The sequence below is a fragment of the Sturnus vulgaris genome, chromosome Z (assembly GCF_052056855.1).
Source record: "Sturnus vulgaris isolate bStuVul1 chromosome Z, bStuVul1.hap1, whole genome shotgun sequence".
Lineage (NCBI taxonomy): Eukaryota > Metazoa > Chordata > Aves > Passeriformes > Sturnidae > Sturnus > Sturnus vulgaris.
In genome coordinates this window covers 64257488-64274209 of record NC_142283.1, presented here as the reverse complement: position 1 = coordinate 64274209, position 16722 = coordinate 64257488, and the positions used below count along the sequence as shown (strand labels likewise).

The 16722-nt window shown below is 38.2% G+C and overlaps 1 protein-coding gene across 6 annotated transcripts in view; it reads left to right on the top strand.

The window, feature by feature from the left end:
- The window catches only part of GPBP1 (GC-rich promoter binding protein 1), a 35282-nt gene extending 19138 nt beyond the window's left edge, over positions 1 to 16144 (top strand). For all 6 annotated transcript variants that reach the window (XM_088156213.1, XM_088156214.1, XM_088156212.1 and 3 more), the window contains 9 exons: positions 1270 to 1393; positions 1866 to 2089; positions 2709 to 2775; positions 4841 to 5025; positions 6000 to 6137; positions 6571 to 6735; positions 10810 to 10994; positions 14487 to 14589; positions 15683 to 16144. In XM_088156213.1, the coding sequence (XP_088012339.1) occupies positions 1270 to 1393; positions 1866 to 2089; positions 2709 to 2775; positions 4841 to 5025; positions 6000 to 6137; positions 6571 to 6735; positions 10810 to 10994; positions 14487 to 14589; positions 15683 to 15841 (1350 nt within the window). In that variant the 3' untranslated portion in view covers positions 15842 to 16144. The remainder of the gene's footprint in view (positions 1 to 1269; positions 1394 to 1865; positions 2090 to 2708; positions 2776 to 4840; positions 5026 to 5999; positions 6138 to 6570; positions 6736 to 10809; positions 10995 to 14486; positions 14590 to 15682) is intronic.
- Positions 16145 to 16722: the final 578 nt, after the last annotated feature.

The following is a 16722-nucleotide window of genomic DNA, read 5'->3' as shown; positions in this document are numbered from 1 at the left end:
ATACAAAAAAGTGAAAGTTAAATTCCAAAAGCAGCATTGAGAGGTTGTTGTACGTAAATGAACATATGAAGCATCTTCTAAAATTTCACCTAAGATTGGCAGATCTAGCACTTTTGAAATTTTTGGCAGCTTAGTCAAAATCTGTTTAAGGATTTTCTTTCACTTAAATATTTAGATTAAATTGGTATTTTTTGAAGTACTTTTATTTTAATAGTTTTTTGCAGTTTTCTGGTTTTGCTCTCTCCAAGGAAAGTTGGTCAAGTTAGTCACATTCCCGGTTTCAGATGGATAGAGTAGTCTCTGTACATTTGACTTCTGTACAATTTAAAAACACATGCTTTGATTTTTAAATATATACTTATTTGAGTTTGAATTTAAAGCAGTGAGTATTGAACAGCACCTTCAGCTCTACAGGGGCATTTTCCATAGGGCTTGGATATCTCTTTTTTGTGTGTATGATTTCCACTGTGGGGTAGGTGGGAAGAAGGAAGTAACTTTAAAGGTACACCCAGAGAGAAGTTATAAGGAAGATATGGGTTATGTAAGGTGAAATTTTTTAGGTTTTTACGTTTAATCCCTTTAGGTATGAATTGTAGTCAGGATGTGGTTAAGGTTTTAGTTTACTACTTCCTACTGATATATTAAATATTTATTTATTTAAAATTTCTCTAATGTGTGCTTGTAAGAGGAACATTTGCAGTATCTTTGTGAATCTGGACACTTCTGATTCTAGATTTTATTAGTATTTCATAACTACTTGTATTTGCCTTTTTAAATTATAATGACAAGATTAATGAACTAGGCTTTATTTGGGTATAGCTGTCTTGGGTGGAAGCGATTCCTTGCTTTCTATGGAATGTACATATGAAGTCTCTGAAAATCCAGATTAAGATCCTAGACTTCTCTTCTGCCTTCCCAGTTGTGATCTTCTGTCCTTTCTTACCTTTTAAATTTTTTTTCTTCTGCTGCAATACATGTAATTTGTGCTCTGTATTGCTGCCAAAACAAAGTAGGCACTTTCTACCTTGTGTCACAGACATGTGACTTAAGGGCTCTTTTGGTGTCCTGGAGCAGAAGATGCAGCTTCCACTTTGTTAGCCTGAGAGATGGTGGCACAGCTCTGAATGTGATGACTGCTACATTGTCTGTCACTCGAAGTTCTTGTAAGAAGGAGTTGTATAGAGCATGAACGATGTGCACATTACAGTTCTGATGATTAAGTTTTGTTACTGATCAGATCTCAGGTCTACCACTTATGTTCCTTTACAGTCATCGCTGAATTTTGAGAAACATTCTGAAAATTTTTCGTGGACAGAGAATCATTATGGAGCAAATCGTGGAAGGCACAATTCTTCAGAGGGATTTGATTCTAGCATTGGAAAACCAAATGGAGGTATAATTTATGGAACACTGTGAATATGTTTACATCATTTCCTTGTAGCACTAGCTAGGAAGGAAGTGCAATGATGATTATAGCTCATCTATGCTACATTCTTTTTCTGCAGTAAAAGAGTGGTAATGGAAAGACACTTCTGGGAGAGGATTGGGTTGGTTAAAGTAATGTGATTCCAGGTGTCTTTCTCTCTTGAGTAGAATGAGAGTGTTGAGTTAATACTCTAGCCAACAGCATATAAATGAGCAGCTGGAAAAAGGGGTTGACTTGTAGCATTGATTGGCTATCTTCTCTCTCTGGCACTGTTTTGTAAGATACTTCCCTGTTGCTTATGCGAGAGAAAACTTGTTTCCTACGCTGCGGTATCCTACTGCATAGAGCTTGTGATTTAACTCTTTTAATAATTCTGCAGAGTAAAACACTCTTTTAAAATGGTTTGTAATTGCATTTCTTTAAAATTTGAAAATCCAAGGGCATTTTGGGCGAAAAGAGAGGAATGGTTGGCGTTCACAAGGAAGAAATGGTCCAGAAAATAGAAGCCATCGTGGAGGGTACCATGGTGGAGGTTGCCGTACTCGTAGCAGCACCTTTTATTGTGGAAAAGGCCAGAGACTGCATGAAAACAGTGTACCTGATAATGAAACCCGCAAAAAGGAAGACAAAGAAATACCTAACCAGTTTGAGGCTGAGGATTTTGTAAGTAAATTGTAATAACAATTCAAAATTTTGTCTGCAAGTACCATTTTGTCCATTACAAGTCACTTAATCAGATTTCATCAGTTTCAAATCATCATACAAGGAATTTTCCATAGTTTAGGGAGTATTAGTAGTTTGTCCATTAACTTGTTTCTCATTTTATATCCAGATTATGTCACTATATGCTTATTATTGTGACTTGTGTATTTAAGTGAAACTAGAGTTGGATTCTGGTCTGCTGTGGTATATGTATGTATTAAATTCTCCGCAGTTACCTTATTGGAATCTGAAATAGTAACAAAGTTACTTCATGCATGTTACCTTCTGCAATCCCGTGCTTCAACCTCCAATTAGGATGTGAGGGGAAGGGTGATCTTACTCTTTGAAGAAGCACACATAGCTGCTTTTTGCTTTCTCTGGGCAGTTCATGTAATGACTTCGGCCACTGCCTGAGATATTTTGTTGGAGAAGAGAAACAAGTTAGCATTCAACTTTTTGGTTCATGGGGGAAGTGTTTAGTATGTCAGCAGAGGTCATGCTGCTGGTGTTGTGATTCTTCATTTCATTTATCCTACAATTCAAGAGTTACTTTTTTAATAATGACAAAACTTATTTTCAGCCATCTTTAAACCCTGAATATGAAAGGGATCCAAACCAGAATAAATCTCTAGCTGCAGGTGTGTGGGGTGAGTATTTTTAATGTTTTTAAATGCAAAAATGTAGCAGAGATCTGAAGGTGTTTTATTTGAACCACAAGCCCCTTTTTAGAATTATAAAGGTACAGATTGACAAGACTTCGATATTATTACAATGGAGATATCTTTTTCTTAAAGGGTAATGCTTCTGTATGAGTATCACTCAGCTAGTCTGTAGATGCAGCTGCAACTAGTATTCTTTCCCAGTACAAGTATATATCTTGTTTCATAAAGATGTCAAGAAATCTTCACCTTTATTTTCAAGAGGAAGTGCAATGAAAGTTGGTCGTCTAAATTAGTGGTATTGATTGTTAGCTGAAAGCTTTGTAAAATAGTGGTTCTGACTGATTAGATGTGTTGGAAGAATTTGGAAAGAAACCTGGGAGAGCTGGAAGAGTAGGTTAGTTTGCAGAGATTTAAGGTCTCCTTCTGGAAGCAAATGTCTTATGCTGTTGGTTGTGTTTGTGTATTTGTATGGCAAATACTATCCTGAGCATGGTCACTGAGCTGACCTGTAGTCAGGATTGTTTTCTCATCCTCACCTAATTATGTTTGGCTATCACTTTACAATTCTAATGGACTTTATGTAGTAAATTTTTTACCCCGAAGAAAGGGGGTAGCTTTAGATGAGGGGGTTTTTAAAGTAATAAATGTACTCAAAACAAGAACATTTCTCTTTATTTAAAAATAATTAAACATGAAAATTTTTACTTGTCTACTTTAACTACTGCTAATACTGAGATTTTAAAAGTATTTTAATATGCTGATTCTTTTTCTCATACTTAACCAGTATTTTTTACATGCTAAAGTAACGTTAGGTAACCCCTCAATATAAATATCTAATTGCTGTAAACCTTTGCATCATCATAAATAACTGGACAGATTTCTAGTTTTGTGTTGTTAGCAGCTTTCATGTGATAATCTATCTTTCAATAAAAGAATCTTGTTTTGGAATTGAGAAATGGGAATTAAGGCTCTTATTATTCCCTTTAGAAGGAAACAATATTCAGGACAGAGGAATGTTATAATCCCTTCTAATATCTGTTAAAAATGTAGGCCTCTCTTAGATTCCATTTTACTTTGTGTAAATGTGATGGGAGCCTGTGAGTATTATGAAAAGTCTTGTCATGAGGTTTAATAAGAACGAAGCTTAGAATTATGATAACTATTTTGTAGCATCTATCTGCTAAACAAAGTCATGTATGCTTTTAAGATAGGGTTTGTTGGTTTGTTTTAAACAGAGGATGTAGTGACTATGTGAAGTAGAATTGCTTGCAGGGCGAGAAGATAATCCTTGAAAAGGTTCTTAACAGAATGCTGGAATGCATGTACACAAACCACAGTTTTTCACTTTTTGACAATTTAAAAACTGTTTTTAATAGATTTTTAATAGATAACTGTTTTTAGTTCCTTAACACTGCTAAATGGCAGTTTCTCTAGTTTGATAGCTTACTGTGTGTCTCCTGATTTGTGCTCTAATGAACATGGAAAATTTCATCATGTTATGTCCATCTGAAGCATGGAGCTAGAGAAACTGGTCATTGCTATGGTCTAATGTGTAGTGCACATCTTGTCTTGTGTTTATAGAACCTCAGTGCAGAGCTCTAAACTGAGCTGTTAATAAATATATAACTAATCATTCTTTAGGAAATCTTAAGGGGAATATGAAAGTCATAATCTCTTTTGAAGTTTGGGTAACTATCAACAACTAGCAGTATCTTGATTTTGGAATTGCTATGCAGCAGTCTCTGTGTAGCAGACTGCTTTGAAGAATATATTTTCTTTCAAAAAGTGCAATTCCTGCATCTCCAATTGAAATACTTTTGAAATTATGATTCTAGAAAATGGAGCAGAACCTGTGTTTTTCCAGGTTTGCACATTGTTGTTTGTGAAACTAATACTGATTTAAGTTTCTGATTTATGCCTGTTTGCTCTGGATCATATGGCTGTCCAATACCTTACGAACTAAAAACTAGCTAGACTGTGTACACAGGCACATACACACACACACACACACACATATCTATATACATACACACTTCTTTTTTTCTTCCAGAGTACCCTTTAAATCCTAAAGCTAGGTCTCAGAGAATGCTGGTCATTAAAAAGGGCAGTACAAAAGACCTGCGAATATCTGGATTCCCAGTAGTGGGAAGTCTTCGCTCACAGCCAGTAAGGAACGGAACTGGCACAAGTGTTTATAAAGGATTAGTTCCCAAACCTGTCACTCCACCTGCAAAGGTGAGTATTGGATACCAGTGTTATGAAAAACATGCCTAGAAAAATCCTGCTGTAGTTCTGAATGTACTTATTTCATCCCTGAGAACACCGTTCCTAGATTATCATGTATTCAACACTTGCAAAATGCAACACACCCCAAAAATGGATAGAAACAACTTTTTTGCATTTTTCTTTTAAAATTATAATTTAGTCTCTTTGCTTCTCATCTGCTGCTTTTGAGAAGTGCTGCAGCTGTACAAGCAAGAGCAAAAGTGGTGTTTTTAACTTATGGAATAGTAGTCCCTTTTGATTTTGACAGAACAAAATTAGGTATGTAGTGGAGAGGTATAGTCAGCATAATACCTTCAGAATTTATCCCAGTAATAGGCAGAGATGATGTTATAACCTATTAGTATAATTCTGGTCTCTTTCCAAATGCAACTTTCCATGTGCATAATCACAGAATATTATGAGTTGGAAGGGACCCACAAGAATCATCAAGTCCAGCTCTTATGTTAATAGTCCATATTCTATGAAGTCATATCGAAGTCATGGGACTTCAAACCCACGACCCTGGCATTATTAGCACCAGGCTCTAACAAGTTGAGCTATTCTCACTGGCTTCATCTCTATTTTTTTGTTTCTGGAATTTTTCTGTGCTCTTGAGAGCATATGATGGATTAATTCTTAACATGTAACATTTTGAATCTAAAATAATACTTTCAGCTGTTGAAGTCCTATATTTCATTTTCAATACCTCAAATATGAGGATCTTAATTGTTTTGAAGTTTTTGTTTTTATATAAACAGCATGAACAATATTTATGAGCAGATGAATTGCTCATAAACAGCCTCTTTTCCAAAAGAAAACAGATGTTTGCACTACATCAAGATAGCAGTTAGGATTTGCTTTTGCTTAATCATTTTTCTGAAGATTTTTGAAGAGAATCCTTTTGTAGTTAATGACTCTACGTCTCTGTTTATATTTCTGTCTAGCCCACACAGTGGAAAAGCCAAGTAAAAGAAAATAAACTTGGGAATGCATTTGCTCGTGAGTCTGAATATGGTGTTGGCAATTTAAGTCCTTTCAAATCAACCATCAAGGCACTTGTAACTCAGAATTCAGCGAAAGAGGTAAATCAGTGGCTGTAGTTACATCTATTAATAATTTAATTTATTTAAGTGAGGATGGTCACTAAATTTTATGCAGAACTGTATTAAATATGTTTTTTTAGAACTTAATGTGCGAGAAAGATGGAAGGCACATCAGTGGCCTTGAAGTACTGCACAGTTTCCTTTGTAGGTTTGATTTTAAATACAGCCTGATACATTTAGACTTCAAAACTGCTAAAGGTATTAGATGTTTCAGAAGGCCCACTGTTCATTAGCAGTGCTCCATTAACCTGCATCTCTGGGTTTATATCTACAAACTGTATATACCAAAATACAGAACTTCCCTCTGCTTTTGGCTGTGAAACCTAGAACAAGAGATAACTGTGTCTTTAATCAAAATTTTTCTAAATGAAAACACTTCTAACATTCTTTCTTTTTCTGACTTCCTAACTAGTGTAATCGGTCAAATTCTTCATCACCTGTTGACAAATCTGGTCAGCCTCATTTAACAAAATTGACAAGAATGCGGTCTGATAAGAAGAGTGAATTTCTGAAAGCATTGAAAAGAGATAGAGTGAAAGAGGGACACGAAGATGAGAATCATGATGGGCAAGAGAAGGTAATTTTGTTCATACTTACGTGGTTACTGCACTAGAGAGAGAGAGAGAAAGAGAGAGAAAGCGAGGACAGCAACACACACGGGCCTCTTCAGGGAAAGAATACCGTCTTTATTGAGGATGACTTATATTTAAAGCATGTTCTGCAGAGCTTAGACAAGACAGTAGCTCACTGGATAATTGGGAAAAATGTCCATGGGACAGTACTTCAGAATGGGTCCCACAGCCCACATCAGGTGCTAATCTCTATTATGAATTCCGTTCTGTTTTGACCAGATTATCATCCTGGGAGAAATTTTCCCTAACTGAAGTTGAACAAGCTTATCAGCCTGGGAATGGAACTGAGAGAGCAGGAGAAGCTACAACCTGGGAATGATTTTCCAGGCTGTAATTTTCATAGCTCTCTAACAGTGTGTCCACAATACTTACTGTAGATCCAGTAGATTTCAGAAAAACTATAAATTATTTTTTATTTTGCTGTAAACAGCTGTTAAGTAATGGTTTTGGATCTCTAAATGAAGGAAAGGAATTACCTTTTGATGAATTTAAAAATACTGTTTCAAGTACTACTCTTCCTCCAGTGCTACTTTGTAGTTTCTTTTTGTCTTTCTGCAGTATCTGTTAGTACATGTTCATGACAGGTATTTGTGTATCTTTAGAAACAATAAAAAGGATAAATTAGGCTTAGTGAACTAACCTAATCATAGATGAATTTATGTTGGAAAAGACCTTTGAGATCATCAAATCCAACCATTAACTCAGTACTGTCAAGTCTGCAAGTAAACCATGTATTCAAGTATCACATTTACATGTCTTTTTAAATACCTCCAAGCCACTTCCCTGGGCAGCCCGTTCCAGTGCTTGACTGCCCTTCCTGTGAAGAAAGTCTTCCTAATGTCTAACCTGAATCTCCCCTGGCACAACTTGAGGCCATTTCTTGTTTGCTGTCAGTGTTGGCCAACCCCTACCTGGGCACAGTCTCCTATTGGGCAGCTGTGGAGAGTGATAATGTCTCCCCTGAGCCTCCTTTTCTCCAGGATAAACACCCCCAGCTCCCTCAGCTGCTCCTCACAGCACTGGTGCTCCAGACCCTGCCCCAGCTCCGTTCCCTTCTCTGCACTCACTCCAGCCCCTCAGGGTCTTTCTTGCAGGGAGGGCCCAGAACTGGACACAGCACTCGAGGTGTGGCCTCAGCAGTGCCCAGCACAGGGGGACAATCCCTGCCCTGCTCCTGCTGGCCACACTATTGCTGATCCAGCCCAGGATGCCATTGGCCTTCTTGGCCACCTGGGCACACCCTGGCTCATGGTCAGTCACTGTCACCAGCACCCCCAGCTCCTTTCCAGCCACTCTGTGCCAGCCTGTGGCACTGCCTGGGGTTGTTGTGACCCAAGGGCAGGACCTGGCACTTGGCCTTGTTGAACCTCACACCATTGGCCTCAGCCATGATCCAGCCTGTCCAGATCCCTCTGCAGAGCCTTCCTGCCCTCCAGCAGATCAGAATTCCCACCCATTTTGCTGTCACCTGCAAACTGACAGAGATGCACTTGTCAAATAATTGATTAAGATACTAAACAGAAATTCTCTCAGTAGTAAGCCCAGGGGAACTCCACCTATGACCAGCCCCCAGCTCAATAGAACTCCACTCATCACCACCCTCTGGGCTTAGATATCCAGGCAGTTTTTACCCAGTGAAGAGTGCAGCTGTCCGAGCCATGGACTGCCAGCTTCTGCAGGGAATTCTCTGGAAAACTGTGTCAAAGAAAGGCTTTATTGAAGTACAAGCAGAAGACATCTACAACCTTTTCCTCATCCAGATTGCAGATTGCCTGGTCATAGAAGGAGATTAGGTTGGCCAAGCAGGACCTGTCTTTCCCAAAGCTCTTCTGGCTGGGCCTGATCCTCTGGTTGTCCTTCAGGTGCCATGTGATGGCACTCACAGTGATCTGCCCTGTGACCTTCCTTGGTACCATGGCCAGTCTGAGAGGCCTGTAGTTCGCTGGAACCTCCTTCCAACGCCATTTGCAAATGGGTGTCACATTTGCCAACCTCCAGTTGCCTGGGACTCTTTGGTAATCCAGGACTGCTGGTAAATGATGGAAAGTGGCTCAGTGAAGTTCCAGCTCCCTCTATACTCTTGTGTGAATCCCACCTGGCCCCAGTAGACTTGTGGAAGGCAGTGTTTTGTACCTTGGCTGCTAGTTATCCTACAAAACAAAAAAGTTGGTTCTGCTTCTCAAACCGTTTCCTTTCTAATTAGTGATTAAGTAGCCAGTTGTCTATTCTTCTAATCATAGGAGCAATAGCTCAATATATGTATAAACCACTGGTTTTTTACTAATGGAGAACTTGAAGGCCTATAATGGCTGTGTATATAATATTTATCAGGTTTCTTTCAGTCTGAATTGATTTATACAATGCTTGATTGATACTAGAGACTGTGTCAAATGCTACCAGCCACCAAGTTATACATAGGTCAAGTGAAGGTAAGTATTTTGTTATTCAGAATGAGAGGATTACAAGCTTGTTTTCTGTAAATGAGTGGTTTAAAATGTCTCATTGAAACAGAAAAATCTCATAAATTACAAATCAGACAGATAAACAAGTGATTTTGATGAAGAGATACTGGGCTTCTGAGATATTAAAAAGGAAACTGCCTTTTAAAAAGGAAAAGCATACATTGCTCATAAAAGTCAGATTGACTTTTCTGACCTTGATCCCATTTCAGGCAAAATGCAATTTGCTGTAATGGGGCTGTATAACATAGCTGTAGGTGTAAGCTAAGAAAGGGCTACGTATTTTTATTAGGTATTCTGTGACTGAGTGCTCTGAGATGGATATTAGGGGTAGCTTTGTTCATGTGTTCAGGAAATACACAAGGATTTTGATTTAAGATTAGAAAGATTTTAGGAACCATCTAGAGATTCAGAATTATGAAATAATGAGGCAAATCATACTCAGCAGCTGCGTCACACTTAGAAGAAGCTGTTTTGCCTTATATATTAGAATTTCTTAATCCATTTATAAAATTTTCTTGGTATTATATGACATATTCTTCAGGCATGTAACAGCTGAATGTATGTTTACTGGAATATGAGTTCTTAATAGTATCTTGCTGACTACTCTAAAATTTCTGAAAGCAGACAACGTGTGAGTGGGAGGGAAGTGATTATGGTCTTGATTCTTGTGCTCTGAAGTATAATTTCTTACAGTTGCAGAAGACTGCATTATGTCCTCCTGCTATAGGTAATGCTTTTACATGCCCAGTTCAGGAGTTCTGTTGATGAAAAAGTGTTAACTAGATAATGATTGTATGCTTCTTTATTTTTACAGTTGGTAAGACTTCTGAGGCTTTCTAATTCATAAATAAGAATTACAGGTTGCTGAATGAGTAGAGTAGAAGGAAATACCTCATGTTTATAGGCTAAAGACCTTTTAATCTTTGAGTGAACCTGAACAGTCAGCCTTCTAAATAAATTTTCTTCCTGATATGTATTTCATGGCTAGTAATTTCCAGTTTCCATTCATAACAGCATGAGAAGCTGGGGTTGAGTGCATGCGTGTAACTAAACTTGTCTGAATTTAAGGAGCACTATGCAGTCTTTCTGAATTTGTGGCAGAGAATTTGCTATTTGAGATATTGGTGTTGTGACCTGTCCCTTAGACTAAGTAAACTTGAAAACTCATACTTTCAGACTTCTCTTGCCACATAGAGCTCTGATATTTAATTAGGAACATTAAAAATTCACCAGCCCATTATTTCTGTAAATATGAGGGACAGCTAAAGTACATTTGAAGTTTAAGATACGTGTGAAACTTTGTGGAAAAAAAAGTGGGGAAAAGCATGTGAGTTGCTTTCTGCATTACTTAATCAGTAGTGTATCTGAGGAGTTCTATAGTATGCAGGGATTGCAAAGGCCAGAGGGGTGAACAGAATTACCTGTGAAGTACAGAGCCTCTCCATTTAAACTTAATTTAAACTAAACAGAACTATTGAATTGCAGCACTTCTGGATATTTACTTGTGGATGGAATTCACTTTTATATTTTATAATGTAAAATTACTTTTATATTTAGGATGATGAGTCCTTCAGCTTGCATAACAGCATCAGTCCTCATCGTGAGAGAGATATAAACCGAAACTTTGAAAATGAGCTTCCACAGGAGAATGGCAATGCCTCAATTACACCTCAGCAGATCATTCAGTCTTCAGCTTTCCCTCAGGCAAATGTTCTTTCAAGTTCACTTGAGGCAGAGCATAGGTATGTACTTTATATAACAGAGTGTTCCTTCATGTTAACTGTTCATGTTCATAAATTCTTACTAATTCAGAAGTCAGAATCTGAAAACTGAGAGCACATACAATGTTTCTTGAGTAATGTCAAATTTATCTGTTAAATTTGTACTAATTTAGCTTGAGATATACTTCGTTTCTTAGACCTGTGTACTGACTTACATCCATTTTTTAGTAAAGAAAGTTTATTTCTTAATAAAGAATATAGCAAACTACATAGTGACTTCATCTCTCTGAACTATGCATGTAATTGCTGTTTCTATTAATAATATTTTAAATGCTGCATCTTATGTAAAACTCCACTGAGCTTTTCATCATTATTAAAGTAGTTAATTATTTTTGTTGCTGACTTCTTGACGCTATTGTGATATCACAAGACATTCCGCTGGAAGGTGAGAAAGTAATTTCATGAAAAGGATTGAAACAGTTCTATTCCCTAGTAAAGCAACTGCAGTAGCAGTTGGTAGATAGGAGAATGATGCTGCTGGAAAATCACAGCTAGGTATGGAAATGAGCTAGTCGTGAGTTCTGTCAGATTCTTATGACTTCTGGTAACTACAGAATTGCAGTGATAGATTAGATAGGTTTTTTTTTTTTTTTTTTTTTTTTTTTTTTTTTTTTTTTTTTTTTTTGTTTGTTTGTTTTTGTTTTTTTTGGTTTTTTTTTGTTATAAAGTCCATGCATTAGACTAGACAACTCTTCATTTTGTAGTGCCCGTAGAAGAAACTTTCATTTCCTTTTGCTCCTCATGAGTATGAAGAGTACAAAGCACCCTGCTGTCTTCCTTTTTTCCCACTATTGGCTTTGGAAACAGAAAGCATTGGCCTAGTCTTGGAGTAGCAACATCACTGCCATAAGTGACACCGGGTGTGATGAGTTCTGTCACTGGAGTGTTGCAGATGGTGGCAGACTCGTCAGGAGGTGTGGACAGCAGGAGAGATGGGGGAGTGCTGGTGTATCTAATGGATGGTGTAGAATATATGGAGCTTGCAGCTGGTGATGGAATGGTTAAGGGCCTCTGGATAAGGATTAAGGAGCAAACAAAAAAAGAGATATCATTGTTGGAGTGCACTGTAGGCTGCCACCCAGCATGATGACACTGACAGTCCTTTAAGGAACTAAGGAACACCTCAAAATCAACTGCTGCTGTCCTAATGGGGGACTTCAACTTGCCAGATATTAACTTGGAATACCACAGACATGTGAAGACTACAGAAATGCTGCTTGCCATTGTTGGGAGAAAATCTGTGACGTTCAGAAAGAGAGAATGTTCTTCATCCAGAGGATAGTTGGGCATTGTAACAGGATTCTGAGGGAAGTGATCACAACACCAAGCCTGAGAGTTCAAGAAGTCTTCGGGCAGCATTCTCAGTCACAGGGTGTAATTCTTGGGGTTCTGTGCAGGGCCAGGAGCTGGATGCTGCATTCCTTGTGGGTCCCTTCTAACTCAGGATATTCTGGGAGTCTGTGAAATCTTTAGCCACTAGAGGCTTGTGATTTTCTGACTTGAAGATGGGAGTCAAATCTGACTCTTAGTTTTTCAATTCAAATTACTTTAAACAGCCTTGTTTAGGATTTCTGGGCAATTGTCTTTTTTTGTGGTATCCCAGAGAGGCTGTCTGTCCATACTGCCTCAGCCCTTTGGCTGTGAGCTCAACATGCTTTTGGACAGATGTTATGGTTAGCCTTTTTGTGGTAAATTGTACTTTGGGTCGCCAGCTTAGCTCCCAGGTTACTTTTGCATACGTAGTAACAGTATTGGCACATTTGGTACAAAAAGGCTTCCTTCTTGCTAGGGAAATTTCCAACCTGCAGCAATCCTGTTGGTATCAAGTTTGCTAATCCAAAGTAATTTTTTTTATGTAGTTCACACTTTTAACCGTTCTAGAATTGTATCAACTTAAAGGGACAGTGGTGCTGCTAACATTACAAAATGTTGCTTTAAAGTTAGTTAGCCATTACCCTAAATTTTACTTGCATTAACAGAGCCTCTGTAACTGTTTACTTCACTGAATGCAGTGTTAATGTCTGAGCTTGCTTGCAGTAAAACTTTTAAACTCAACTAACTATCATTGAACTGCATTTGGAAATATGTTTTTCTATACAATGTATTCTCTTAGAGTTTTGTATGATTTGTATATACTTCTACCATATCCTGATGATTTCATTGTTCCTGCCTGTTATGCTTTCCAATTTGGTCCAAATGCAACAGGGGGTGCAATTTCCATTTCTGTTAACTGTCCTACTGACTTTTTTTTTTCAAGCAGAGTAGTACTTTTCTCCTTCTACAATTCCAGGTTTTTGTTACGGTTTTAAAATCAGTCATTGGTGGCTTTGGTTACCTGCAAACTTGCCCCATGCACATCTACTGTGTTGGGATGTAGAGCTCTTTGTGGGGAGGGTTGTGTTGAAGGGCATTTTTTGCTGATATCTGCCTAAATGAAGTCCCTGGTATATGGTATCAGATGTGAGTTTGTCTTAATTCCTTATTTTAATATACTCACTACTTTTTAGCTCTTAAATGTCAGCTGTGGCATACATTTTAGAAACCTCTTTATTTTTTGTGAAATAGCTTTAGTCTGCTTTAATGTTTGAGGTCAACAGATACCTGTTTTGCCTGAAGAAGGTGATAATCCTTTTGGCAAAAACTTTGCAGCAAGCAAACTTAATAACTTCATTGTTAAATGTCATGGTGTCTTCACCCTCAGATAATCCCTGTTTTCACAGCATCTTCAAATGTAAAACCACTTTCTTCTTGTTTAGATACTGCCATCCTTTTGGAGCTAAGCAAAACACAATGATTATCGCATCTTTGTATATCTTAAGCTTAGTTATGAGAGGAGTTTTTCTTCTCTTCATTTCTTCCCCTTATTCCAAAATTCTCTCCTAGCTTTTTGAGCTGAAATACCAGCGTGTGCTGTTAGCTGAGATTGAATTGTGAAGAATCCTGACACAGCTCTTGACATTAACATGTGGTATAAAGAAGAAATCACATGAGACTTTTGCATCCTGGATTGGTTTCCATCAGGGACACCACCGATATTCCTCATTTGCTTTGGTCTGCTTTGTTATTCAGGAAATCCTGCCTGGTCCCTCATTGTGTCTTTGTCTCTTCATACTGTTCTCAGGGGAGTACATTGCCACTTCACTAACAGTTGTAAGTTGTGTTAAGAAAAGACATTCTTACTGTTCTGTCTGATACAGATCTCTTGCCTTACAATGAAGGTATAGTTTTCACCACATGTAGTGGTAGAATAGGGCATTTTTGAGGGACCTGAGAACTCAGCTTCTGTGCTTTTACAAGACTTTGAGCTCACACTTACGTAAGAGTGTGTTTAAAAAATATACTGGGTGATCAATCAGTACGTTTTTACAGGTCTTTAGACATGTATGTAGGCAGAGCTTGAAATGTCTGAGTGTGTGTAGCAAATTTCTTAATGTTATCCTTCTTAATTTAAAGGTTGTTAAAGGAGATGGGCTGGCGGGAAGACAGTGAAAATGATGAAACCTGTGCTCCACTAACTGAGGATGAGATGAGGGAGTTCCAAGTCATTAGTGAACAGGTAAGACTAAGTTAATTTTCCACTATAAACCTGTAGTTAGTTACCATAGATGCCTGCCTTTGAGGAGGATCTGCAGTAATTTTGACCATTAGGGATGTTGCTATTCCACTACGATTTCAGTACTGTGCTTTTGGAAGTATAGTTGCTTCCAAAACACAGGATATCAATGATGACTGTAGCTCAGGCCTAGTCACAAAGTACCAAGGGAAGGGTAGGCAGTACTTCTGAGTAGTTTCAGTATTGCTGGTGGTAAAAACGCACAGGCTTTCAAGCTCCTCGGCTTAGACTAAGGAAAAAGAGTCTTCTTTCAAGCTTTTTATGCTGTTTTTCTGCTACTCTGAGAGCTGTGTTTTCTTTTTTGGGAGTTGAGAGATATTTAATTTACTAGTAACAAAGTATGAAAAGGCAATCTTTTTCTGTTTTTTTTTTTTTTTTTTAATTTTATTTTCATTAGGAGTGCTGAGTATACCTGGTAGAGTGAGTGAGAAGGAGTTGGAAAGGAGAATAGTGTGTGGTGCTGAATCTGAACATTTGGTATTTCCATGTGTGTCCAGCCACACAAATACTGAGTAGATAATTTTGAATATTAAACTTTCAAGTGCTTGTCTTAGTGCATGCCTTCTGCATGATACTGGAAATGCAATAATTCCTTCCTTTTTTGCAGAATCAGCTGTATCCTTTCTCTTCAGTATCTTTGACTTTCCAATTGCTGAGATACCCACTCCTCTCTGCAGCATCTCTTCTGGGGTCCCTTCCCTATCGCCCCTTGCCCTTCTTAGGACAGATGTTTGCAGCACTGTAGGAAAGGGGACTGGATTGCAGGGAGAGAGCATTTGGGAGGACGGATCTCAGGGGCAAGATGTGTGGGGACATGGACCAGAACAGGGGGAACTCTCATTGACTGCAGGAATTAGCACAGCTGGACACACTGGGATGTGAGTGAAGGCTCGCAAGGGAGTTAGCCTTTCTGTGTACATATGAAAAGCTGTGGATGCAGTGTAGCCCAGAGGTGAAGATGCAGAGTGTTGAATTGCAACAGAATATTGTGTTTGGCATTTTCTTTCCCTAAATGTGCCATGTTTTCACATTTCAGTTACAAAAAAATGGCCTTCGGAAAAACGGCATTTTGAAAAATAGCCTCATGTGTAATTTTAAATTTAGCCCCTGGAAAAACAGCACTTTCAAACCTGCTCTGGAGAATGAGGACTCTGAGACAAGCAGCAGTGATACATCAGATGACGATGATGTGTGAAGACTTCTGTAACACCTGTAGAAGCCCATTTGTTTTCGTGAAGATTTGGGGATATTTTGTCCAAAAACAAAAATTGTAATTTATGAAGTAGCATGCCCACTACAGGAAGAATGATGGGACTTTTCTCTTAACGAAGCAAGGAATGTTTTGTCGGGCGTGTTGAAAAGCACTAGAATTTCTCTGTTAACGAATGTTGTAGGATGAGGCCTTGTGTTGGCCCAGCACTGACTTCCATCACTGAAACCAATGTGACAATGTTACAAATCAGACTTTCTCACTTAATAATAAAAGCAAAGAATTGCATAATGTCTTGCAAAGCTTCTGTCTTAAAATATCTAAGGAAGAACAGGGCAGCTTGACACAACATTTGTTTTGCTTGCCAAGTAATTTCTTTCTTGCAGTGGAAATCAATGAGTCCACTTTGTACGCAAAAAGGGCAATATAGCATGTTGGCTAAAATGAGCAAAGTGCACTAAAACATTTTCCTTAACTGAGTTGTTCTACAAATAACTGCTCTTTAGCCATTTGTAGTGTTGTCGTTGTTATTAATGGCAAAAGATCCTGATGTTACAGTTCCAAATGTATAGAATTAACTTTTAAATTGAAGGCTTTAAGGGGTATAGCAAGATCCTTATTCTCACAGTGACTTGTGGGAAAATAAGCAGTTTGATTTCACTATTCAACATGCAGAAAAATCGTTACACTGACTGGATTTGTCCACTACATGGGAAATTGTTGCATTTCCGAGATGCACTGTAAGTGGTACATTCTGTGACCCCTGCTATGCCCTGTAGCTTGGTCCCTCTCCCCTCCTGGCCATACAGGGCTGGCCAAGATCCAATTTCTCCCCGCCCCCCTTTCAGACCCTAGAAAAGACCTGT